This window comes from Paralichthys olivaceus, chromosome 9 (assembly GCF_024713975.1).
Source record: "Paralichthys olivaceus isolate ysfri-2021 chromosome 9, ASM2471397v2, whole genome shotgun sequence".
Classification (NCBI taxonomy): domain Eukaryota; kingdom Metazoa; phylum Chordata; class Actinopteri; order Pleuronectiformes; family Paralichthyidae; genus Paralichthys; species Paralichthys olivaceus.
In genome coordinates, this window is record NC_091101.1 from 24,057,263 (window position 1) to 24,084,737 (window position 27,475).

The window sequence follows — 27,475 nt, forward strand, 5'->3', positions numbered from 1 at the left end:
AGACCGGTGTGTGTGTGTGTGTGTGTGTGTGTGTGTGTGTGTGTGTGTGTGTGTGGAGCACACTGCCCTCCTTCCAGGCGTTTCACTTTTGAACAGGATTTGATGTCACAACCTGTTTACTGCCTTGGGAGGAGAACTAACAGCCTCCTCTGCCACCATTTGTGCGACCTTTGACCTGCAATGCCTTTGTCACCAAACGCATCATACAGGACGCTGTCACCCCGGTTAATCCTTAGTAAGCACAGAGCAAACTAAACACCCCCACCCTCCCTTTGTGAAGACCTAACTATGCTTAAAATACTCCAGACCCCTGGATGCCTCCGTCTGCATCTATGAACCTGTGCTTACTTCACCATCGTCGCCATGCGCGGCTTCAATCTGAGCATTCTTCTCGGTGTATCACTTCTCCCAGCGCCATGCGCCCGTGTGCGGCCTCTGAACGTCTCGTCTTAACCTCCCGGGGCTCCCCGATATCACATAACCCCTGGCAGCTGTTCCACCCCCTAAAAACCTGCTGCGCGACGTGTAAATAGTTCAGATCGATCTTGTTACAACGCGTGGGCCGACAGATTTGTCTTCAAGAAACATTATATCCTGGCAGGTATGCAAATGTATGTAAATGACAGTTGTTTTGAATAGTTATGGTCTGGGTGAGACATTCTTAAGATGATTCTATGGCGGCTGCTAAATAAGCGGGTCAACATCGCAGTCGAGTACGTCGTCTGTTTCCGATTCTTAAATTACTCCTGAATACCAAACCTGTAATAGTAAGACAAACAATTTTGATGCACAAAATAACCTCCAGCTCCTCCTCGTCTTTTTTATTTTTTCAGGAAGGGGTGACTCAACAGGAGAGGAATTCTCTCCAAGAGTGCTGAGAGATGCCATCATCATCTCCTCCAAACAGACTTTGCTGGAATCTGGCAAAGCCGAGGGAAGAGTGTCAGGGTCAATGATTTAGACGACTGCAGCCGACGCGTGTGTCACCCCTCGTGCGCTGCGGCCGAAGCCGGGGACGAGAGAGGGGGGGGGGAGTTCGCCTAAATCTGGAAGCGCACAATCTGGCACACCGCTATGCGACACATGACATCATCTTGCCATGGAAAGAGAACTGGTGGAAATTTGCTGCAGGAAGTCAGCTGCCTACCGACGGCTGCCATGCTCCGCGGTTAGAAAAGATTCTTTCCAGTCCCCAGACGCTTTATTCTTTTTCTTTCTGGCGTGGATCTGTAAAATTCTAAAATTTTAACGAGGCTGCAAGTCTTTTTCTGAGTTCCTGTCTTCATCTAGTATCCAGTGATATTTGATGGCACAGCCACTAAAGTCTCACCACCATGCGGGTAAATGTGAAAATGAAATAATAAGAAGAAGTAGTTGTTTGTGCCGGTCCCCCAGAAAAGAAACGAGACCCTCAAATGTTAGCATTCTTATAACCGTTATGCCTAAGGACCCATAATCAGTAGATCAGTCGTCGGCCAAAACAGATAAGGCAATCAAGGCACTACCTCACCTCTGTCTGAAGTTTGTGCCATGAGTGTAATCTTATTTCAGGGGGTTAATCTCAGGTCAGTGTGGAAAGCAGACCAAGCCATGACCTGACACTACTCTCCTGGTGATTACAGTCTGTATTTACCTCAGGCCAAGACAACATGATGTGTTCAAAACTCAAAATAGCATTTACAAAAAACAGTTCTGCTGCAGCTAGAAAAAAGTCGTGGAAACAAATACCACTCCAGCTTATAGTTTTTATACGTGTGTGTAATTTCACACAGGGAAATGGGGTTTTGGTCCAGAGACGCACACTCCCTCAATTAGTAAAGAAAATAGTGAACTTTCTGGTACCATGTTTCCATGAGGTGGTTTTACCCCAGAGAGCTTCGCTGTAGTCCCTGAGCTCTGACGTTATATGGTTACCATAAAGAATAAGTCCGAGCTAAATCCCGGTGATAACCCTGTCTCCGAGACTGACTGTTTTCTCCGTGGGAAGACATCAGACTGATGGTATTCAGATATCTGCTTTTATCCTGCGAGGAGCCATTACCCTGCGGGATAAAGACGCTGGCGTCAGTGCACCTCGCTTAATACGACGCAACCCAATCCGCCGGGGAGCTCGGAGCCGTGGAACCGTGTGAGGATTCCTCCCTGCTTTAATTGAATCTAGAAACACCATTACCGTTTAATTAAACACATTCCCATCAGATCTGAGAATGACACAGTCGGTGCGGAGACAACCACAACACAGCCCCGGTGGATGTTTCACCGTAATCCCACAGAATTTAAAGTGGTTGTTAAAGTGAGGGTGGGATTGACATTCAATTCTTCCTGCTAGTGTTTCGCGGCTGCATCTGCGATCGGATCTGAGCAGTTTGGATCACGTCTCGGGAGAACCCAGAATAACCCCATAGACCCGGCATTGAAAATAACAAGCTCTCAGGACCCTGAGACTAAAGTGGACCATCTGCCACCACCTCCTCTTCTCATCCTGAAGATTCACAGACAGTTTCCCCTATAAGCCTCTCAACCCAGAACGCATTGTCTAGCATCAACATATGGCAGGGTCTAAGCACCTTATTAGTGTACATTACCACTGGACAAATCACGTTAACCTCCAGGAAGGTGCAGTGGCCATACTTTCTGAGCCGGAGGGGGTACAAATACACGTGTTAATGACGATTAAGCTATGTGTTTTCTGACCGCTGCAGCTGCTATGGGGCCGCACGCTGCTGTGAGCGCCTCGCAGGGGGTCGATTTGAGGGAAACAGCAGCACCCACCTCCTGGGAAAAAGCTGCGAGTTGCCCCGAGTTGCTGGGTCTAAGCCGGGCTAAGAAGCAGGTTTGAGTGTCTCTGCTGGCACAAGAGATAATCTCTTACTTCAATAATGTTTATGATTGACTCACGTTTCATCCCAAAAAAAAACAGAACTGAGCTTCACACAGAAAAAAAAAAAAAGGACAAAGCTGCAAAGTCCAAACTACTGGGTTCATTAAAGCGGGAAGTTGAGGACAGGTTGACTTAGGGAAGACGGATGAATGTGTAAATTTATGAGACAGCCCATCTGTAGCCTGAAGCTTAGGGCTAAACGGTTAATTACGGTTTATGGACTGCAGCTAGATTGTGCTCTTAAGAGACAGCGTAAATAAAACATCATTACTAGGGGGGCAGGGAGACGAGGGGGGGGTAGAGAACTGGCCCCAATAGAAGCAAAATTGACATTTTTGTGCCTCTGAGAACCTGTTGCTTTGCGACAAAGCTTCTTTTAATGCGACCCCGTCCGGCACCCGTGAAAGGCCCCAGAGGAGCCGAGGGTGCGAGCTGTCCCATTGCACCGTTTGCCAAATATAACAGAGCAAACAGAGGTTTTCTCACAGTAAACAGGCAGCGGAGGGAAAGAGATATCTCAGCAGAACACTGCGAGGGAGAGGGGTAAAAAATATTTCTAACTATACAGAACTCTCAGAGGCGTTCGTCAAATTAAACCTAAATGTTGCTTGCGAGTTATTTATGGAGCCACATCTGAATACTTTTGCATAATATCTTCCACATATGTTTTGCATAGGGTTCAGACATGCAACGTACACCAACACTCGAGCAGTGCATCTTTTTGAGCGACACATCTGAGCCTGTGGTGAGATTTACTTTTTGTGATTCAACAACAATGGTGTTTGTTTATTTCCTGCATTGTTGAAAATCCCCATTTAGCATCTGTCAATGCTTCAGCGACTGTTTCCTATTTTAGGGTGACAGAGAAATACCAACATAATAATCACAACCAGCGTGAGAGAGGGAAAACGTGCTCGTAAAACGGCTCTGTAATGTTCATGCTTGGCTCGTATAAATATGAGATATGACGGCGGAAGAGTGTTTAGGAGTAATCGCATACGATCACTCACACTAGTTATGATAAAATTTGCTTTGTGAGAGCGTGGTGTGCTAACCAGGGTCCTGAGAGAAACAGAGAGAATAAACATCATTAAAAAGTGGATCCTGCCAAGCTGAGGCACTAATCATCCAACCCACACCACCTTTTTTTAAACCCCCTCCACCGCCATTACTCACCAGAGCTATTTACCCAAACATTCAGATCCAGCAATTGTTCAAGGGTTTACCAGAGAGTGGAAAAGAGAAAACAGGCGATAGGGGGAAAAAAATGAGTTTTTTAAGAGCTGATCCAGAATGTTACTGCTCTGTTAAAGCTCATTTGAGGAACCTGATATTTTATTTGGCCGAGTTCTGTGTTGCCACTAGAAACAAACTCCAGAATCGAACCCCGTAAAATGTTTACTGTGGCGAGCGTTGTTCAGCAATGCAGCAAACACAATTTAACACAGCGTTATCAGTGCTCATGCAGGACTTCTATTCTGCTAATATGACAGAGGTGGATTGGTTTTGTGCAGCTGCAGGCTCATGATCATTATTCAGTCAAAGCTAAAACCCAACAAGACTGGAGGGTTTACACTCCAGATTCATGGGAGCCATTTAAGACAATAAAAGATCCTGCTTTTTTAAACAGGGACGGTCATTAAAATTCTTCATCTGCTTAGCGTCCGTTTAGCCTCGAACACTTCCCCTCACCCACCGTCCAAAAGGGCCGTACACAAACAGCGAGGCGCTTTGCAGAGACATGCTGCAGGGATGTGCGAGACGTGGGATTTCTGCGCGACCGTGTCCGCTATAATAGAGATGGGCCGAGGGATTTACTGTGCCTTCTGCTTTAATAAATGTGACCAAACGCGGTGCATGTCAATGCGCCCGGAGGATGCTCTCACCACCACACGCAGACTCGCAGAAACTCGGAGGGAACACACGTACTACACAAAAGTGTTCACACCACCTGACATGTTTGTGTGTGTGTTAACTATCATTCATTTAATCAGACTTTCCATCAGTTTTGGCCATTTCAACTTTACCATCACCCCCCGTCTTCTCAAACTGAGCTTAACTACTTTAATTACACTCTAATTTGTCTTGTAAAATAGTTAGAAAAACACATTGTAACCCAGGGAAATAAAAAAAAACATGAAATTAGGGAATAAGATTCTTAAAACAAAACATAACATTAATATCAGAATACCAAAATTTAAATACAACAAACATCCAACTTTCTTATCGACAACTCAAAACTGTTTTGACCCGAATTGACTTCTACACATGAGGACAGCAGAACAAAAAAAGAGCTTCTGGCTATTTTCTCCTTCAGAAAACAATTTAATCAGTAAAAGATGGACTCAAGTCTCTCCGTGTAATGTAAAGTTGGTAAAGACTGAAGTGTAGATAACGGAAATGATGCTGACAAACATTTTTTAACACTTTGAAAAGATTTATCAGCTGCAAATACTCCACAGCTGAGCAGCTGTAACGTGTACAACATTATGTTTCCAACAACCACGGATGTCTGCTTAAAGTCATTCCAGCAACAAGGCCTGGCAAAAGTATTTTATTGTGCGACTCTGTTGGAGATCTCATTGTTTTACATTCTTCCAGGCAGGCATAACTTGGATGTTGCTAAGCAGTGGCTTAAAAATCTGATTTGCCCGAAGCTGATCCAGATGTTTGGCCGAACAGCGAGATCAGTCTGGGACCCTGCAGACCCTCATGTATCCTCCTCTATCTGCACAACCGGTGAACTCAAGACAAGCTGCAAACAACTTTCCATAAACAGAGAAAAACAAAAATATCCCAAGTTTCCTCTCAAGAAGACAGCTTGTAATATAATAAAATAAAATACCTTTACGCAGCTTGTATGGACGCCACATTTTCAAATAAAGACAGACGTTTCTGCTTCACGAGCCAGGACGAGATCCAACACCCTTTTGTTTCCAGCTGTCTCAGTCAGCAAGACACGGAGGGTCCTGAAGCCCCCTGGCTGGTTTACATGAACCTGTTTAAATCGAACTTAAAATACAATCTACAGAAGCTAAAACATCGAGAGGAGAAAGTCAAGGCCTCCGTCTTCTACCTCAGCACATAGTCAGCTCATTATGACGTCATTTCGCTTTATAACATGTGGTGGGTGGTGGCGTCAGGGGATTGTTATTTGTGAGATCGTGTTCCCATCGAGCCAAAATACAAAACTATAATAATAACAACATTCTCTATATTTATAAATTATTTGGTTAATGTTTATAGATCAACATTTTTGACTACATTTTTGAACTTTTATTATTATGGTTTATTATCTTACACAGGCTTTCAGCTCAGGCTGTGCAGAGTTTAGTGATTTGCAGCATTTTAAGATGCTGACATCACAGTTGGTGAAACAAAGGCTCCATCACGTGGATCCTTCTCTGGCCAACCTCGACGAGAAGCTTGAGTGTCACGCTTCAACTCAACCTCTGAAGGAGTCGGCCCCTGGATCGGGTCACAGCTACAGTCTCACCACTCACACACCCTAAACGCCAGGCTGTGATTCACTCATGTAAACATTAAAAACGAAGCTGAGGGTTTCTCTGGATGATAAATCCTCTTTCTGGGTTTCACGTGTGTTTTTGGGGATAGAAGCAGCACAGGGAGGATAAAGGCAGACTTTAACATGTAGAGATGAATGTCTGTGGTTGAAGTCGGGTCATGGTAGACAGCAGACTTGGAGACATGTCTACACCATCCACCTTCAGCATTTCCTGCCAGATAGGGCCTGGGAGAACCATTTCCCCCCATCGTCCCAGCCGAGGCCTCAAAAATGTGAGAAAATGCTGCTGGGTAATTTGGCCCGTACGATGATTATGGGGTTTTCGATATTTTGATATTCGACCCCAAATCCCTCTCTATGCCTCTCACCAACATTGTACTGAAACGTCCTGTCAAAATATTTTGGAATTGTTGTCAGAGATCTAAATATGGACTCCTTGTGAAGCACACAAAACGGGATCAAATCCTAATTAGTATGTTGGGTAACTTTGTCCATGTGGCACAGACCTCTAAACAGCATATGAGGCAAGAAAACCTTAAACAAAATTTGCTGAAAAAATATACAACATTTTTTGTGACTTTTATCATCCGCTGCACACTTTTTTGATTTTTCTCCTGAAAATACATTTCTCCCACAAAAATGAAAATTATTCAAACACAGCTCTCGGATAAAACGCTCAGAAAAGGAAGGTAACATTTTTCAAAAACAGGACGCTACACGCAACATCATCCCAATTCGCACCAAAGCTTGTGCACGGTCAAAAATACCCGGCGTTATGAACGGTCACATGTCCGGACCAGGAATGAAACAGAACAACCCTCAGACCATGACGGCCGTGCCAGAGAAGCTTGGGGGAACATATACTTAACTGGCACACCATGTGATTTGGCTGCGACGGGGATACGCATGTACTCCTTTAACTGCACATTAACTGGCCTCTATGCAATAACAAGTTAACCTTTTATCTGGCTATAACAAGCTCTACCGCCGTATCCAAATAAACAGAGGATGCTATTCAATCGAACCCGCTGAAAGGACTTCTGGGGAATAAGTTGAAAAACACCCACTATTTTGCAAGCTAAAAACTCCTGAATGTTTGGGTTATCATGCCACACAAAAAGAGCGCTGCGCTACACTATGAAATCAAAATGCTGTTTGTTGACATTGCTGTTAGTTTATGAAAATGTGCCTTTTGCAGCTTGGTTTTGCAGCCTGATTACTAAATATTTTTCTAGCCCTGCTGGAATTCAACAAAGCCCATGAAAGGGCAGATCACACAGTGCTGAGTCCGCACCAGAAACACCAGATCGTGGATGATAAGTTGAATGTGGTACCAGTTCAGACATAAACAAACGATTCGGGAACGCTATAAACAGAAACATGACACTGAAGAGCCAAGTGTCTGTTCCTGAAATCATCTTTTTACTTTTCATGATGTGACCAGCTCCCAAACTTCGGCTGCGGTCGTACCTGAGTCGGTGGCTGTGATCAGCAGGACGTATTTCCCCTGGGCCTCGCGGTCCAGAGTCTGCATCAGGCTCAGCTGGCCGCTGGACGAGAGGCTGAACGCACCCTCATCGTTTCCACCGGTCAGCATGTAGCTCAGCTGACTGTTGGCACCTTGGTCGTCATCTCTGGCAACAACCTGGAAATTAAAGAAATGGAGATCATGAGAAAGTTTGTTTAGAAGAAATCAAGGGAGTTAGTACATTATTTTAAAGTCCTGGGCTTGAATACAAATATGAGCTTTTAATTTCCTGCTCATTTTTGTGTCTGGTGCGAACTGTTTTTATTTAAATCTTAAATCTTTAGTTTCTTGTAAGTCCTTAATGTCGGGCTAATTTGAACCTTTTCATGCAGTGCATCATTTTCTAGATGCAGAATATTTAATGTAAAATCTTCATCTGTAAAATCTTCATCTGTGAAGTACAAAAGTAAAAATACATTGAAAGCGAGATAAGTACAAGTATATAATTAACGTACTTAGATCACTTTACATCGCTGGACACAAAACTGTGTCTTGAAGCCTAACGAGGGGTGTCTCCGATAATTACCACGACCACATACACAACCCAGTACAACCAGCACCTTCATTTAGCGTTTCCACTGGAGCAGCAGAGGTTTAATCACCATCACGGTGCTCAGCTGCACCATGAAGGTAATTGTTGAGGGGAGGCAGATCATTACTTATTCACTTTGTCTAATCAGACTTTCCCAGGGAATCCACAAAAAAAAGAAAGAGTCCAAAAAGCATCCTCTGCCCTTTAGGCTGCTCAAAGCACAGACGTTTATTCAGGAATCAAACTCTTAGCGAGTCTAATTCTTCACTAAACTACTCACTGGTTTTCCCAGAATGCACTGTGGGCTCCTGCCGTGCGGGCCGCAGACAGGCAGATCCAGGTTAGTGTACAGATGTGAGCTCTTGTGTGGCAAAACCTACCATAACAGCACCCCCCCCCCCTTCTCCCCTCACATTACTGTTCCCTCATTTCCTCACAAGGTAAGAAAATGAAACGGCTGCGTCACTGGAAATCAGTGCTTTCCTTTCATTTTTTAAACCATTCATGCCTCATTTAGTCATCAAGGTGGTCAGAAGTTTAATTTTCCTTGTCGAGTTTCATATTTCGGTGAAACCCTATCAAGCCTAAATCGTGCAGAGCGGCTTTCAGCAGATAATTATTTCTTTATCATTTCAGGCAGGTATCTGTTATGACATTTAGCAAAATAAGACCACCGGGCAAAGTGGTTTAGCGCGACGGCACCGCTGTTCACATACCTGCAGTTATTACGTTAGTATTCCAATAAAGTTGGTTAAGGCATTACCCTGTTTGAGGTCTCAGGACTGTCATTCAAAACAATGGCGCTCTCTTCGCTCAGCAGAGCCTGTCTGTGAATGTTAACGACATCCGAACCGCTTGAGTTTCATTGAATAGAAAACAAACACACTGACCTGCAGAATGTTTTTCGGCAGGCTCTCCAGGTTCTCCTGCACATTAACTGTGTAAGGCGAGAGCTCAAACACAGGTGAGCAGTCGTTGACGTCCAGCAGCACTATGTTGACAGTCGCCCGGTCCACCCTGGGGCTGCTGCCGCGGTCTGCAGCTTGCACCACGAGCGAATACGAAGAACGTGCTTCGCGGTCCAGCAGCTTGGCCACTGAAATCACCCCGGTGACTGAATCAATCCTGAAATCGGAGTTGGCGTTGCCTGCCGAGAATGAAAATCGAATCTGGCCGTTGGTGCCCTCGTCAGCATCACTAGCGAACACCTGGATGACATCGGTCCCCGTCAGGGTGTTCTCCTCGATCTCAATGTCGTAGATATTCTGTGAGAAGCTTGGCGTGTTGTCGTTGACGTCCAGAACCATCATGGTCACATCCATGGTTGAAGACAGAGACGGTTCTCCTTTATCTGTGGCCACAACTGTGAGGGTGTAGTTGGAAAGCTCCTCCCGGTCGAGTTCCCCCACCAACCTGACGTCTCCATCCACTGTACCGATGCTGAACTTGTTACCGTACGGTCCCCTGAGGGAGTACTCAACGTAGCTGTTGGGCCCGCTGTCAGCGTCCGTCGCCTGGGCAGTAAACACCACCGTGTCCACAGGCGTGTTCTCCTGGATGTAGGTCATCTTCTGGGAGGTGAAGGTCGGCGGGCAGTCGTTGACGTCCAGCAGGATGATGGACACCTGAGCCGTGCTGGTGAAGCGGGCCATGGGAGGTGGAGCCAGGTCGTTGACGGTGATCACCAGGTTGTAGAAGGATTGTGTTTCTCGGTCCAGGGCCCTCTTGGTTTGGAGGACTCCTTCCTTGGTGATGACGAAGTGACTCTGGGAATCGCCAGAGGCAATTTTGTAGAGGAGCTGGGCGTTTGGGCCTAAAACACAGAGACACACATTCCCAAGAGTGAATCAGAGGAGAATGATAACGGTGACATTTCAGAGTTATATTTAATTTACAGTGACCTTTTAGACCTAAACTAGGTTAATACACAAGTTGATTAACTTCCTATGCTTTAAATTTAGAGCTTCAGCAACCAAAATCATCTGATAAATAAATGACAATTAGAGTGTGATCATTATTGATTCTTTTTACTTTGCCAGGATTTTACTCTCTGTGAAATTAAATGAAGGTTTCTGATTCCAGTCATTTGTGTCACTTTTCTCAGACTGAAGGATTAACCAACATTTAAGTTGAGTAAAATGTGAAGAATTTGCATTTGAGCAGATGTTGCATCTTCTATTTTTGTACATTTAGTCTGAGTTATGATGTTTTCCTACTATTTGTAATGACCTTGCATTAATAAAACAAAACAACTGATAAGTGGATCGTATAATGGAGGTCAAGTGCTGATATCCTTGACTGGAGTCCATTGTTCCAGATGCAATTGTTAAATTTGCTGTGTCTGTCTGAATCAGGCACCTATGAGTGTTATCAACATCCATTTCCACAAATTGTACGAGTGCAGCAGCTGTAGCTCTGGCTGCCGCTCTTGTCCTCCAAGTGGACGATTCATTCATGCAGCGTGACAGATCGCTATCGAACCAGAAACACCACAGAGAACCACTTCCTGAACTAGATAGTGCCATTGTGCTGCCGTGGAAAATCCCTCACGACTGAAACATTCATTTAAACGACATAACTGCAGTTTGACGGTGTTGAAGGGACGCAGTAAACTATCTAACCTTGAAATCTGGCCTAATCCGTACCACTCCGCTGGAAGTGGGGGGGTTAAAATGAGCTTAAATTGAGCGTCTGTAATTCAACTCAACGGGGTATTCATGTGGAAAGCGCCGGCACCTTCCCACACTCCAGCGTGTATTTACAGTACACAAGTAATCCCTTATCAAAAGCCAGAGTGCTGCTTCCAACAGAGTTTAGGCTACATCGTCTAGAGACAGAGTCTGGGGTCGAGGGTCAGGGCTTAGGAAGTGCTAACAATGGCGGTGTTTTATTTTGACGGTGGAAAGCGGCGGCTATATATCTGAGAGGATGACGCGGTCAGATTATGTGGACGGTGGAGGAAGAAGCCAGACTCGGGTTGAGAACCAGGCAGTGTATTTCCCAGGAATGTAGGTCAATATAACCACATTAGGCCCGGGTGAGGCGGTAATTACAGCAGGGGAGAGAAGCGGTGACCGTTCAGATACCGCACGGCACTTGACGAACGCAAAGCCCACCACCTGAAACGTAGAAATAACTCAAGCCACTTAATAACACGCTGAGGATGCTTGTTTTTCATCAAATCATTCATGCGTAGCGCAACATAAAAATGAAAAATAAAATGTAGGTTTAAGAGCTGCTGTGTAACCGACTCTCATAACAAAATGACAGGCCTACATTAAATGGATCTTCTATGGTTCACTCACACTTGATTTATTCACTTTAAAAGTACATTAGTGCTTCACTTTCTCACAGAAAGGTTTTCCTTAAATAAACCGACATCTCTGGAACACTTGACCAGGATTTAAATAGATTTAACTGGGATATAAATACAATTTAAAACGTGACGTGTATCCTTTGCCTTAATGCAGCTTTATCTGGATTTTCCACAACGGCAACATGCTTCTAAATATGGAGTGCTGTCAAAGATATGTCCAGTCAGTCTCCTTACAGCTGAGAATATGGAGTCAAATCAGTGCCAAAATATATCCGACATCACGGTCACAGTCTGCAGTTTTATTTTATTTTTTGTTTTCATCTGCAAATGTTTTTCTGTTAGTTCTACTTATGGGATTGCCACGAAACTTGGTGGAAGGATGCATTATGGGTCAGGAAAGAACCCATGTAATTTCGGTGCAGATCTGCAGCCGGATCCAAGAATTTGGAACATTGCAAGACTTGGCTTTTTTTTTTTTATGATGTTTTCCCCAATTTTGCCAGGAATGCTTCATGGATCATGATTTTAAAAAAGCTGCCATGTTTAGAGGAATAATAATCCGCATTATCAGACCATATGTTTACATGTACGTACCATCATCAGCATCAGTGGCCCCGACAGTGATGATACTGGATCCAGGCGGCAGACTCTCAGATACAGACGTGCTGTACGCCGTGGTGTTGAAGATGGGTGGGTTGTCGTTCACGTCCAGCACGTTGAAATACACTCTGACCGTGCTGGCCTGCCCGCCGCCATCTTGAGCCCTCGCTGTCAGAATGTAGTACTGCTGCACCTCGTAGTCTAGAGAGCGCGTCACGTTGAAGACTCCCGTCACCGGGTTCAGGAGGAACGTCTCGTCTTCGTCGTCTTCCTCCAGTGAGTAGGTGACCTCTCCGTTCACTCCTGAGTCAGAGTCGCTGGCCAGGATCGCCGCCACGATGGAGCCTGTGCGAGTCAGACGAGTTGTGACACGGAGGCGAGAAGTTAGATTTTTCCTCCAAATCGGACAAATTACTTTAATATATCTGCAGGAGGTTAATACGGCTCTTTATTAAAACCAGACACTCAGTGATCATGTTGCCAATTGCTAAAATAACTGGATGTTCTTGCGTTGATGATATCACAGATTAAACAGCCAATGACAGAATGATTTATTTGTACTTTCTCAGTTTGATTTGCTGCATAATGATCAAACTCTTCTGTCTTATATTTCTCTTCTAATTGAAGAAGTTCCAGACAGTTTTCAGTATTATTGTAAATCCCACTGGCCGTTGATAGATTTCCATATAAATCAAATATCAGCTATCGTCCCTTTGTCCTATTGAACCCTTGATTTTCCCCTTGAGGAACACAGGGATGATTTGTGAGAGCTACGACCGTCTTATAAACGACTACAAAGAAGCTGCTCCCAATAATTTGATGCTCTTGATGATCTTAACAGAATTGTCAAACTACTTTTGCAGAAGTCAAAAAGACTGCCTGTCTGAGTCCTGTCTCAGAGTTTACCTGGTGCCATGTCTTCGGCAATATCAAACGAGTACGTTGTGCGGGAGAACTTGGGCGTGTGGTCGTTGATGTCCTTGACGGTTATGTTCAGCCTCATGTCAGACGACTGCTTCCCGTCGTCAGCGCGCACCAGGAGGGAATATTTTGACCGGCGTTCCCGATCCAGTTTCTTGGTGGCGATCAGATCCCCGGACTCCGGGTCAATCCGGAAACTCTCATCCGCCCCACTGATGATGGTGTAGGTCACAAGAGCATTGGGACCCTGAAGTGAAGACAGAAAATAGATATGATTAGTTGTGGTAAATCGTTAGGGTTAGGGTTGGGGAGCATAGAAACCTAAACCCCAAGAGGATTTACATGTTTACGGCACAAAATATGTCTTCAGCAGCAAACCAAACTGAAATGGAAATCAATATATACTAGTTAGTTTTCGAGAACATCTCAGGACATACATCTGACACCGGGGCCAGTAGGTTAGATTATTTACCTTCTGAACTGTTTTGAACAGGTTCAAACGTATGTTCTCAGGTCACGTTGAGGAAAAGCTTCATGATTACGAGCATCAAAGCAACTGTATCTGGTCGGAAATCAGATTTCTTACCACGTGTTAGCGTGTCACGTCTCCAGATCAAACTACCTTTTAATCTAGCATGAATGAAACCCTTCACTGTGCGACTCCTTCACAAAGACGGGAAACAGGTTTCAAAAAGACTGTGCACAAGATGGCAAATAAAATCAAACACAAGAAGGAGGGGGAGAAAGTGAATGTAAAGAAATTAGACCTGCGACTCCACACCATGAACATACCAAGAAACTGACACTGGAAATTTCAAGGGTAAAACACAAATTAAGAGGAAAACTTTATGAACGTCCTGTACTAAAGTTATATTGAGCAGTAAAAGTAAATCTGTCAAAGTACATGAGAATCAATTAAAAACACTTTTATCCCACAAGATTTAAGATATTTATTTATATTGGAAAGTATGATAAAAACATGCCTCTAAATTAAGATATTGCTTTGCTTGTCTTCAATCTATTCATCTATCTATCCATCCATCTATAAAGAGACAAGCTTGACTTCACGTAAAGAAGATTTTAGCTTAAGTCTGACCAATATGGATTTTGGGGTAAGGGGCCAGTAATGAAGGGAGTAAACTTCTGATTTATGGGCCAGTATATATTTAATTTTACAAACATATTATCAAACTCTCATGACAAAGAAATATAATTGGTCAGGCTTTAATTTTAGCAGCACGGTAACTCTTATTTCTTTCAACCAAAAACACAGACTACTTGTACACAGCCTAAACCACAGAGTCTATATGTCATGTATCATTGGTCACAGTGGAGAGAGAAAGAAAAAGAAGCTGAATGGTGAGACTCCTCTTCCTCTTTGAACTGTGGGGGGGGGTTGTTCTGTTCCTCTGTAAATGCAACTAATAGATCCCCTGTTACGCTGCTCAACTACAAGTCCCGTGACACATGTGATGGCTGTAGCATGAGGCCTTGGAAGAGGAAAAGGGGACTGAACGGGATGTGACAACTGAATGAGAGCGATGACAGAGCTTGACATTTATATTTGTGCCGGGAACAATAAGAGATCAGACAACTGTCTGGCTCTCTGTATCTTCTGCCAAAAAGAAGAGGCAACATCAAAAAGCCACTGCTATTCACAGAGATGAAGAGAGAGCTCTGGTTACAGCTGGTTAAAGCTAAAAGAGACTCTTTCAGATACGTCTCATGTGTGTCTGATGCTTTTTGATCCTGCCGGGACAAAGGGAAGGCCGACATAAAGACCGGATTAGGTTGAAATTGAAAGTTTGCATTAAGTTGCTGCTGTATTAATAAAATTAAACAATTGGTGGACAATACTCTCAACTGAAAATCTGTATCGTAATTAAATGATATGCATCCAACGAGGCTAAAGGGTATCAGATGCTGTAAAGTAGCATGTTAGCCGTACATCAACACAAAGAGACATTGTGCTAAATTAGAACGTCAGCATACAGCTGAACTTTGACCATTCAACATCACAGATTTAACCTTTATAGAGTGATACAGTTAATTCAGATGCAAACAGTTTATTACACACACATACAACTGTTGAGTTGTATTAACGGGCTGTGAAAGTTATACAGATAGTTAGGATCCTGCTGGTCGACGATTGAGTGGTGACAGTGGAAATAAACTGCCCAGATTCCATCAATATTCTTTTTCCATTCTTTCTTTAACAGACTGAACCTGGCGGCCTTTGCCAAACGCTTTAGTTGGAGTCAATATCATGAGGCCAAGTTCATGACTCGCTCTTATCTCTTCTCCCGTGGCCTCTTTGCACAACGGATAAAACCTCTGTCTTCTTGACCTTGTCCCTCATTGCATTACCAGAGACCCGGTCTGAGATCCAGGCCCGTTAAAAACAAAAAAAACAGAGGAGGATGGAGCGAGGCTCTGCTCATCTAAGGACCCTGCTGTCATCAATCAGAGGCTCCAGATCTGGCAATCCCATCAGCCACCTGGGCTGCGGTCCGGAACCCAACACCCGCGGTTTGCCAATTAATTTTCTGATGGGGTTCAAAAGCAGAGCAAGGAAGGTGGGAGAGGCCTAGGAGGGGGTCCACAGTCTAACACACACATTTTGAAAATCATTTACACACGACAAAAGTTATACTCTCATTTAAATGCACTCGTGCCTCTTGCTGCTCACTTGACTTTCTTTACATTGAACCAATGCAAGTAATTAAGATCGTACACACACTCACGCACCAACACTGGCTGCCCTCTTGACCTCCACTCAAGAGTTTGACTACTTTACAACTCTCCAAAGACACAATGGGTTGTTGGGCGAGAAAAAAATAAAGAGGGCTGACCAATTAAACGGCAGCGTTCCAGGGAGCAGAGTGTACCAGACTGGAGCAGAAGGAAACTCATTTAGCAGATGAGTGGTTTTTGGGAGCATGCAGCTCCTATGAGAAGAGAGAGGTGTGAAGCAGACAGCGCCGGCGGGGATTGCGAGCTTCCTGTATGCTATTGCACAGAGCAAGCCTGGCCAATCATAACACAGACTCCTGAAAGACAAGCAATGTGTTGTCTTTGAGATAAAGTCTTTGAAAGTTAAGAGATGGGCCAATAGGCTGCGACGCTGGTGTGTAAATCTGTTTCACAACTGCAAAACGTGGCCAGAAATATATTTGCAGTAGGTCTGCCGGCCTCTGGAACTCATTACAATTCATTTGGAGGCCATGCTCACTTTCAAAGACCTCTCCTAAAACACCCATTGTTTCACTTTTCTTCATTAAAAAAGGTTTTTACCTGTGACATATTTTCCACATAAGGTCAGAATTCCAATAAAACATTCACAGCCTTTCCAAAAGCACAGGAGGCGGCATATTTCTTTCAAATGAGGCGAGAAACATTTTCTGAGAGGCACTGTAGCCTACGTTAGACAAAAGACCAAAGTTTTATATTGATTTCTTTTCAACCCTCGTGCAACCCTTTCCTTCTATTCCGGGTGGAAATGGGTGTAGCAAAAAACGGATGCGTAGAAACAGCATTTTAATACCCTCACACATGAATCCCACATGTAGCACTGTTAAATTGGATGGGATCACTGTGATGTCTGAATTCAGCCCGTCAGCTGGCCAACAGCTTGCACTCTTGGCTACTCTGCACTGGCTCACACATGTGGCTTTCTCAGCAACGGCACCAATGCGTTCCGTACGCTTAGTGTCAGCGCAACTTAAGTTTCCTGCGTAAGGATGTGGGCACAGACTTGGCTGGACTCATATCTGGCTCAGACTAAGAGCTGGAATGAAGTACAGGCTTCTATTTAGCAACCTATTCATGGCAGTGCTGAAGTTTGGAGTAAACATCTCTAGAATCTGTAATTCCTAAAAAGACTCCTCTACATTTGTTTTAACTGTCTGCTGTTTCCTTAACATCTCTGACTGAAGGCAGAGCAGAGACTTCTTTTGTTAAGTCGATTTGAAAGATGCATATGCTTATACTGCATGTGCATGTAAAGATTAACACTTCATTTTCTACAAAAAAGCCTCAAGTTTCATCTCATGCAACAGAGCTCCAGACTCCATGAGGAAAAAGTGACCAACTGCACAGTTTGATTTTAAAACCATATGTTAAACCTTTGCAGGATCAAAGCTGTGAATGCTTTGGTGCAGAAAAAAGAAAAATAATCAAATCGTGTCCCTAAAATTCCTTTAGTGAGAAAGACTGACATGTTTCCAGGTCTGAGATTTACATTCAATACACAATTTTGATAAAAGAGAAGTGGCCAGACGATTTTTCTCACAATCAGAGCGAAGACAAGGGGGTTAGGCAACAGCTGCGCAATAAAAAACGTGCGGCCTCACAAGTTAACATTAAATGTGAGTCCATATTCCTCCTTTCTAATCGCTCTCCCTTCTACAGCCCGACTTTTTCCATTCATTTCAACTGTGTCCTTTGGCATAACGGAGGGACCGCAGCACTCGGAGATGTTGCCAGAGCCTGCGTTTCGCTCACTGCAGGATTTAATGTCCATATCCTGTCTAAAGCAGCTAAAGATGAAGCTCTTAACTAATTGAGAGTGATGCTGGTGATGTAATGTGAACTGTGGGGATTCTGGAGAAGAACTGTCAGAGCTGCAGGACGAAAAATCAATTGCTGGCCACGCTTCTCTGAACTCTGTGACACCAGTGGCCTCAACACATCTCAGATTATGTCAACACACAAGCCAGAAAAGGACAAATCACTCAATTATGTTTATTCTGCCGGAGAGTGTGAGAGCATGCGAGTGTATTTCAGGAGAACGATGTATGAAGATGTTATTTAAAGTGGTTCTCTGTGTGTTTATACCAATACAATCTGCCTTGTACTCTAAAGCACACGATTCTGTAATGTTCTGTAGTGCAGCTCATTTTAAAAATGCTCATCCCAATTTCCGAAGATAGACATTTTCCAAATTTGAAGTTTCGTTCCACAGTGAAATGCCCTAACTGTGTTTTTGCTTAATAAGAAAAATCAATGATTATTCTATTAACAGATTAGTTGTTGATTAGTTTCTGTCAGACAGTAATTGATAAATTCAATTACTGTTTCAACCCTATTCTTAAACTACGTGATCCAATAGATTAAACCTAAAACCACACTCTTTACTCTCTCACATCCATTATCAACTCCACCAAGGAGGTTATCATAGTTTTAATGGGCATTTGTTTGTTTGTGTGTTATTTACCAGCATTATACAAACTTAGTGGAAGGATGTGGTATTGGGAAGAGATGACCGGAGTAAATTTTGGTGCGGATCCGTGTCAGGGGTGGATCCAGGATTTTTTTCCAATTTTGAAAGATAAGGTATTTTTGGGCGTTTTCTTCAATTTCCCAGAAAATAATTTACATAACTATTTTTGAATGGGGGCTGTTGGGCCCAGGTGGAGGTGTCCGCTCTCTAGTTCAATATATTGCTTTTTAATACAGATTTATCTTGTGCTGTTGACACTGAATCAGTACTAATCCAAATAACGGTCTACAAGTAAGTGAGGTTGGGATCTGCTTTTCAATGCCAATGACGTTTATTAAACCCCATCCAATCATTGGCACAATAAAAACACATTGGCGCACAGTGGCCTCGTTTTATTATTTAGAAAGTTTGAAAAGGTCTAAGGTTGTATAACCAGTAAGAAAATCTTCTGAAAACTCCAATATATCCTCTTAAATTACTGTTATTTCAAATTTTTATAACGTTCAGCTAAATATCTTGAGCTTTTATTTTGGAAAATGTTATTAAAATACATATTTACTGACATATTAAAGTCATAATGGATGCTGTGCTAGTCTCTCCTTCATAATAAATATCACAGGTTTACAAAGGTTCCCCAGAGACAGGCAGCGTTTCCTGCCACGGCTCCTCTGCCATGAATATCTGGATAAGAATGGTCCAACATAAAGAAGCTAAATGTTGATTTAGCTCAATTTCAGCTGCATTAGCCTCATAAAACCATTTGAATCTTTAGTGGTTTCTACACCCTAGGAACAAAAATGTAGAGCATACTTTTAATTCAGATCACTCCCTGGATATCTATTCCGAGAGCAGTGGAGTGGAAAACGGACGCAGGAAAGTACAAAAACACTGTCAGACCAAATAGAAACTTGGGGAGCTATTACCTCGTCTGCATCCGTGGCTGTTAGCTGCATTATCTTGAAGCCATCGCCGACGTTCTCCTCAATGGTCACGTCAAGAATATCATTAGGGAAAACAGGCGGGTTGTCGTTGACGTCCTGCAGCGTGATCTCCACCTGCAGAGGAAGAATAAACACCACAGTTTCCGTCAGAGATCTGCCAAACTCAGCCTGCTACAGCTGTTAGGAAGCGAAAAAACAATACATGTCGATCCACTTGGATTTCATATGACGGAGAAGCTGCACGGTGAGTGGAAAGTTATCACAAAAGGCTTGAGAGGAAAATCTGTTAAACGACGAGGTCTCGTATATTGACTTGAAGGTTCAAAAGAATGATGAATTATTGTTTTGTCAGAAGTCATTTATGGAGATCACATAGTTGAAGTCTGCAGGTCAAAGCCAAAACACAGAAACTACGGTTCAAAAAAAGCTAGTTAAGAGTCATTTTCAACATCTGTTAAACTGCATGAAAATGATTATGCAGCTGAGATGTAAATTTAGGAAAAACCGCAACAAGTATGCAAGAAAACCTAATGTTTGCTAGTGTTGGCTACTGCTAACCTTTGCTGCTATTTCTTGTTTCCTAACAATGAATCCAAGTGATGCTCCAACACGTTAGTCATTTAGCTTGTTAACTACATACAGACAGCAGATTTATTATAACAGAGGGAAGTGTTAGCTTAGCAGAGTTGCAGTGGCTAAAGTTAGCTTTAGCTTTGTCTGACCAGTGACATTCACACGGTTTTACATGGTTAGTCTTTTTCATGTAGTAGTTTGTTTTTTTTAACTTAACAAAAAAAAATAAAACTTGATAAACTCATCCTGCTAAAAAGTAATTAGCCTAGCCTAGCTTGGTGAAGTAACGGCCATTGCCGTATCTGCCTTTAACACCTGAAATCACAAAGGAGCTAACGCTAACTCAAGATAGCTTAATCAAACTTGAAAATGTATCTACTAAACTGTCTCGATAGTTGAAATGAGAAGAAGAAAAAATAACAGTTGTTGTGTTAGCTGTTGTACCGTAGTGATGGTTGCAACAACATACTAGATTCTATCTTCAGAGCTGTGGGTCTATGGCAGACCTCATATACCCCAGTGTCACTGGAGCTTATGGAAAATGCACAGTTTATAAAAATGACTGGAGGCTCTTTTCCATGGAGACGTACAGTCAGTGTAACAGTAGAGAGAACTAACTGCAGCTCAGGGATTTTCACTTTCATGTCTTAAAAACCAAAATAAACACACATTATGCTGTCGACCGCAGACCCCCCATGTGGATAAACTTTGTCCAGTGAAGCGCCGATAACTTAAATTTAATACAGGCGCAGCAGTGGTGAGAATGAAAACTCGGATTAGATCAATTGTTTGGATAAATTATGAGATTTCCAGTGAGTTAAAGTGACATTTAGCTTTTCTTCTCAATCATGTGGACATTCTACTTCCCTTTTTGTGTTTTTGATTCTTATGGTTAGAATTTCAATTACGGAACATTTTAATGTCAGATAACAAAATATTTTTGGACAAATGGTGTTTCTTCCAACTTTAAACAGAATATAGTTTATGACTAAAGACTATACTTATTTTCACTTGAATCGAGGGCATGTGTCATCCATCAGTTGGACGCTGTTTTATGTCGCAAAACACTGTGACGAATTCCATAGGACATTATAATGTGATTAAACATGTCTGCATAATTTAAATCTAGGTCAAAATGCTTCACATCTTGATTCAATTATTGCGTATTCCAAGTATGACCTTATTCAAGTTAAGGTAATCAGAAAAGGCTTTGCACATGTCAGTGTCTTATTCAGACTATTGTAATAATCAGTTGATATCAGAATATTGACATCCATGAAAACACGTCTACTGTCCTTGTGTGAACTTCAACTTCACAAACACATATTTAAAAACTCCTACAACAGCACTTGAATAAAAACAACATTATTATAGCAACAGTCTGTACATATAAATATGTTTATTGCTCCAGGGAATCCATGAAACTACATATGGCAGCACAATGGGAATCAGCTACACAAGATCAGCTTTATAAATGTCTTAGGGAAAGTGAGACATTCGTAGTTTCAGATGTTCTGTGTCTGGCGTGGCAATATTACATTTCCACTCATATCCCCCAACTTAAACTCATCCACTAACGCAAATATGCATTTCAAAGCAAGTAAACATGACTCGTTTTGAATCATAACAGACATTTTGCTGCGCATTCTCTGTTTATTGCTTCTATAAATATGGAAAAGCCGTGTTTAAATTCTCCAGTGATAGGATCTCCATTAATGTTGACAGTGATTATGGTAATTCTTGTGCCAGGCGTCAGCAGATGCCCCACCTCTCTTTCACAACCCACTTAAAACACAACTGTGCATTTGTTAGATGAAACAAGAAAATGAGGAAAAGAAAACCTGTCAAAGGTCTGTAATGGACGCAGTTTTTAAAAGCAACAACAATTTCCCAGCAGGCATCTATATGGAGCAGACAATAGACTTCAAGGCTGTACGGCCACCAGGGTGGAGGGTCAGATACCAGCAGCCTATTCATACCCAGCTACTGACAGGAAAAGCAGACTCCACGTGTCCCACAAATCTGCTTTGCAACAAACAGAAGCAGGAAACTCCTCGTAACAGCTGCCACTGACTCCTTTAAAGAAAAAGTTCAGTTCATTAAGGATGACCCAGAACAAAAAGCTTGAGGGAGACGTGGTGGAAATGGTGTCACAGTCGTACTGAATAAAATATGCCTCTTACTGTTTGCTACTCGGAGGCCACTGCTGCAGCGGGGCAATGTCACAATTACCAAAAATCTCATCAGCGAACACTCATTCATGTGTGATGCGCTTGTGCCCCTGTAAGGATGTTGTCCACTTATTAAACCGACTCTGAGTTGGTGTCTGTGTGTCTCTGCATGAGTGGAGATAATTACAGAAGAACAAGACAAATTATGTCCTGGGCACCAGCGATGCAGAAGTCGTATAAACAAGCCACAATGACAGCGGCTCTCGACTCAACTTGCGCCTGAGCCGAGGGACCGGGCAGAGTCAACAAACAATGAATATTTATCTCCCGCCCTGTGTGTCCCCTTGATGTGTAAATAATGCAAGGCCCACTTCAGAGGAGTGAACTAATTAGGGTAGAAGTGCAGTTTTGAGAAATAATTACGCCTCACGCTTGCAGTTTGCATAACCAATGCTCCCACGGGACAAAAAAATGTATCAAAGAGCTCTGGTGAAAAATTCATCGGAGGAAGAGGAAGCAAGGTCAGGAGGGGGGAGGCTGCGAGCGGCAGGGAGAGAGGTTTTACTCCCTCTACCTGGATCCAGACGCTGAGGCAGGTGAAACACATTAGTTTACAAGGTATAAGATTGTGTTTCACGAACTACTGTTTCAGGTTGCAGGTGCTGCTAACTGGCTGCCAGGGTTTTATTATTTATGGAGACGGATGAATGATTCACGTGTCAAGTGGTTCCTGAGTGCTGACGATTATGAGACCTCATGTGATGGAAGGTATTTGCCCAGGAGCTTGACCTCAGCAGTGAGAAATTCATCTTGTCCCTAAATTCCCAGAGTGTAGACGATACATGAAGGAATGTCAGGTGGGATAATTTAGACGTCTGAGCACATGTTATGAAATCTGGTCTCTTTTCTCACGAACAGAATTTAAGATTAAATGGCTAGTTCACCTATATAAAAAGAAATAAAAAATTTCTTTCACAGCAGAGAGTCTTGATATTTCTGCAGTGACCCCAATATAATGATGGCAAATAGAAATTCATTTGTGGGGCTAAAAGAGGGGAAATACACTTTAAACATTCAAAAACAACTTGTTTTCCCATAAATAATGTCCCAGTTATTTTGTATAATCTGTAGAACTTGTTTTCCCAAAGATATAATCCCGATGAAATCTGATCATAGAAGATTTGTGGATTGTAGCACCACACACGAAATTCCATTTATCTCCATTGTATAGGGGCAGAGGTGGACTTTTCTAAATTCTTTCTGCAAATGAGTCTTGTTGAGATAATACTCAATAATCAAGCAGCAAAATCAAACAGAAGAAGTGTTGAGGCTGTTTCTCACATGCAATGGATGTGAAAGAACAATACAAATATCTAAAGTATACGTTGATTCCACCTTCCTTCCTGAATGCTCCAGAAATATTTCAGTTGTTGTCAATGTATCTGACTAAAACAATTTTCTGCTGCACTCTTCAGCTCTGAAAAATGTACAGACTCATCTTTCTGCACACTTTGCGGAGTTAGTCACTGACTCTGACACTCCACATTTACCCAGTGTTTAAAAAACACTTGCTTGTAGAAGTAAAAATAGACTGCAGACATCAAGAGTACAGACCTTCACCTCAAGATCAACAGAATATACCGAAATACGTCTCCCATCCCACCACTGAAATCCAAAGTGAGGAGAAACCAGAGTTGCGGTTACAGCTGAAGGCAAAAAGCTTCACCTGTATCACCGAGAGCAAACAACCTTTGCCATTTTACCCACATCTGAACAGTGGAAGTAGCACTGGTTTTCATGTTTCCTACTCTGAAACGTCTCATACTTGTTGTCCTGCCAAATACTCTGCAGTCAGTCAGACAGAGGGGGGGGAACTCACTGCAGGAGCAGGAGATGTATTATTTGAGCACAATCCCGTGTAGGCTGTGCACATATTTTGTCAGTTACCGACTCAGTTGTTTTTAATAACCGGTAGAGAGTAGAGATTAATTAAGTGAGCGATGGTTTGCATTACGGATGAGTAATACGGTGCATGCTGACTCCATTGAACACCGTGAGCCTCCGAGCGAGAAGGGTAAAAATCACATCATTAGCGCTGACATTTTTTTCTTCCCAAACCAGACCTTGCAGAACAAAAAAAAAAGCGACCTCTGAGTGCAACTGATGCAACAGTTGGCCTGTAAAAGCTGAGCTCATCTGATCGTAAAAACTGGAGCAGGGTGCGCCTCCTGCAGGAAACAATCATTTCAAAATGATTAAATGTCTCATTAGATGCTGTTGACGAGTCGGGGTCAAGGGCTGAGGGGGAAGCGCAGACTTCCAGCTCTCGTTATACTCGGCCGCTGAGATTGAACGATTCCACTTTGCATCATCCGTTTTCACTGATGTGCTCCTGCGCTCGGAGTTGGACCTGATTTGTTAAATAAAAATGGGATTACGAATCAATTCCAAATATAACACTTCATCACTGAATCAGAGCCAGAGTTATATGCTGTTAAAAGTAATGACCCAGGTTTTGGCAAAGTACAAACAGTTAAATAGCACAAAGAAATTGTTGTAATGCCGTAAAAGAGAGTCAGCAACAAAATCTTTTGAAACATGCTGATTCCATTGAAGTGTGATGAATAAATAACCCAAACCAATCTAATCAGAGGTATATTTGAATAATGCAGTGTTTGTAAACGCTGATATGACGGTTATCTAAGGTGATCTGATGCCTCTGCTTTGTTTGAGACTGAGGAGAGTGGAAGGCTGGTGCAGCTTGGGCTGGTTAGCAAAATATTCCAACAGAGGCAGAAAAATACAAAGAATCCAGCTGCTGCATTTCCCAAAAGGAGCAGGAGAGTCATCGCAGAGCCTTCTCATATTCAGACGGAGAGGGTACATCCCCCTCCAACCGCTGACTGCAAAACCTTCAAGAAACCGCACCCATGCAGGTCAGTGAGGACGTCCTTACTGCTTCAACACAAGGATCAAACTTCCAGGGGATTCTGAAGTCCATGCATACTGGAAAACCTTTATTTAGCCAAAAGATCCTGCACTATTTAGGAGCCACTGTATCGTATGAAGGAAACTGTCATCCTCTGAGTTTTGGAAATGGATTACTGAGCGTCTAGAAGAAGCCCAGACCTGTGTCTGTGTTTTCCTTGCTTAATCTGAAAACCGTATGGAATGATCTGTGCACAGCTGATGAATGCCCCGCTATTCAAGGGATTGGGATGATAGAATTCTGCTTTTAACTGCAGCTCTGGAGACCATTTTGACAAGACCCTCATTATTTCACTTAATCTTTACTTCCCGTTATACCCCTCCTTGTGGTTGTTTCAACTGTTTAGATAAAACGTCATCATCGTCTCCTTGGTTGGAGATTTATGAGCCTAAGAACTCTGGGGCTTTGTGGGTCAAGGATGCCGGTCAACATGCCATCTTGGCTCTGTCTTTTAATAACGACAGAAAACACAGCTAAATAATTAAGACGAGGTCAAACTGATGTCTGCTGCATGGCTTCTTTAACACGTGTACAAATGGAACTGCGTTGACCTGTCAAACAATCGCCTGCAGAGTAATTCGTCTTCCAACCACAGTCGTCAGGCTCAGAGAAGTGCACGCGCTCTGGAGACAGGAATTTGAGCATACCGGAGATGGGAATGTGCCCGGGAAAAAGCAGACAAAGCTGGACATCAGCCAAACCTCAACACACAGTGCAAGAGTGAAGTCAGGATACGATCATATCCCCCCTCAAGTCCCCCCGAAATCTCCTGCAGTCCCATGGAAACAAAAAAAAAAAGCAGCAAGAGTGAGTAAGAGAAAGAGACAGACAAAACAAAACAGTAGAGCCTGCAAACAATCACAAAGCACCTTGGCCTTTTGTAACCAACAAGGGGAGAGACATTGTTGGACAAGTGGTTTTCATAAAGGGGATCACTGTCCTCTCAGTGGACCACTTCACCAACTGTTAAAGATTGTTTGTCTACAGCCGGCCTCTTCAAGCTGCCTTCAAATTCTTGCCAAGAGAAGTTCCCTCCGAGCGTTTCTGGTGGGATATATAATCCAAAAGAACTAATAACCCACCGGGTCATCTGGACCAGTGTACTGTTTCACGAATCCCCTGGGCTCATACACATCTCTGCACACAGGAGAGTGGGAGCAAACCGTGATGGATCGCCATATTTAATTGTTCGGTATCCGGCCATGAGTGGCGCAAACTGGGGTTCTTCTTCGCTATAAACAGCCATAACTCTTTCCCCATTATTCCTACCTGGGAGAGTTAGATGGAAAGTTTAATTAGACCTTGTGCAAGATCAGAGTAGAGCTAATGGTGGTGAGACATGATTTAGCTCTCCTTGAAGCCGGAGCACAATTCAAAACTGTCATCGAAATTACCATAGCCTATTAAATGCAGCATGTTTCTGTATCCCTGGATTAAAAGGTTAGACGAACATCAAAACAAGCATTTTCTCCGTCTTGTGAGATGAAAGGTAAAAAACAAAATAATTAGCCTGTTTGTGAAAAGTATGCTTTGAAGATGTAAGGGAAGAAATGTATTTCCTTGTTATCAGTTGTCTGTCTTTTCTAAGGACATTTTTTTCAATGGAAGGAGACCAGAACCGGAGTCAGCCAATCAGTCTTCATGTCGGTGCCACTGACTCCGCGTGAGTCTACGGTCTTATCATGGCGCCCTTTCCACAATTACCTCCAATTACGTCCTTCAAACCACACAGACCATGGAAAGGAGAGAAACACAGCATTTTGAGATTGCTCATAAAAACCCTCAAAATACATCAAAAAGAACTAGATTTTCTGATTTTTAACAAAAGTACATTAAGATTAAGAACTTCATATAGATATTGAAACTTAAAAAAAAACTTTACACTGCAACTTTCAGAGCAAAAATATTAGACATTTTTTCTACTTCTTCTGGCTGCACTTACTCTTACTTTGCTAAAACACATTTTACGTTCAACATAAGATAAACTCATTTGTAATTTTCTGATAACAACGTCAACTTTGCAGGGCCTGCGTTGCATTAATCCTGATGGAAATAAACTTTTGACAGCTTTACAAAGGACAAGAGGTTAGAGAATGTTTTCCAGCCCGTAGATGGGTTTGTAATCCATCAACTGATATGAAAGAAAGGAAAATCCCCACAGATGGAGGCACAAGCTTCAGCTTTTATCCGAGAGCTGCAATATCACATGCTGCTAGAAATTAAACAAAGTGCTCAGGGTCATCGCCACCTGGATCACTGACAAATTTCAAAATATA

The 27,475-nt window shown here is 42.8% G+C and overlaps 1 protein-coding gene across 1 annotated transcript in view; it reads right to left on the minus strand.

Annotated features, from left to right (window-relative positions):
* Positions 1-27,475, minus strand: part of fat4 (FAT atypical cadherin 4) — a 100,634-nt gene that overhangs the window by 27,141 nt on the left and 46,018 nt on the right. The window contains exons 2-6 of the mRNA XM_069531436.1: positions 19,449-19,580; positions 13,290-13,551; positions 12,378-12,728; positions 9,358-10,280; positions 7,878-8,052 (exon numbers count right to left, since the gene is read on the minus strand). Of these exons, the coding sequence (XP_069387537.1) occupies positions 7,878-8,052; positions 9,358-10,280; positions 12,378-12,728; positions 13,290-13,551; positions 19,449-19,580 (1,843 nt within the window). The remainder of the gene's footprint in view (positions 1-7,877; positions 8,053-9,357; positions 10,281-12,377; positions 12,729-13,289; positions 13,552-19,448; positions 19,581-27,475) is intronic.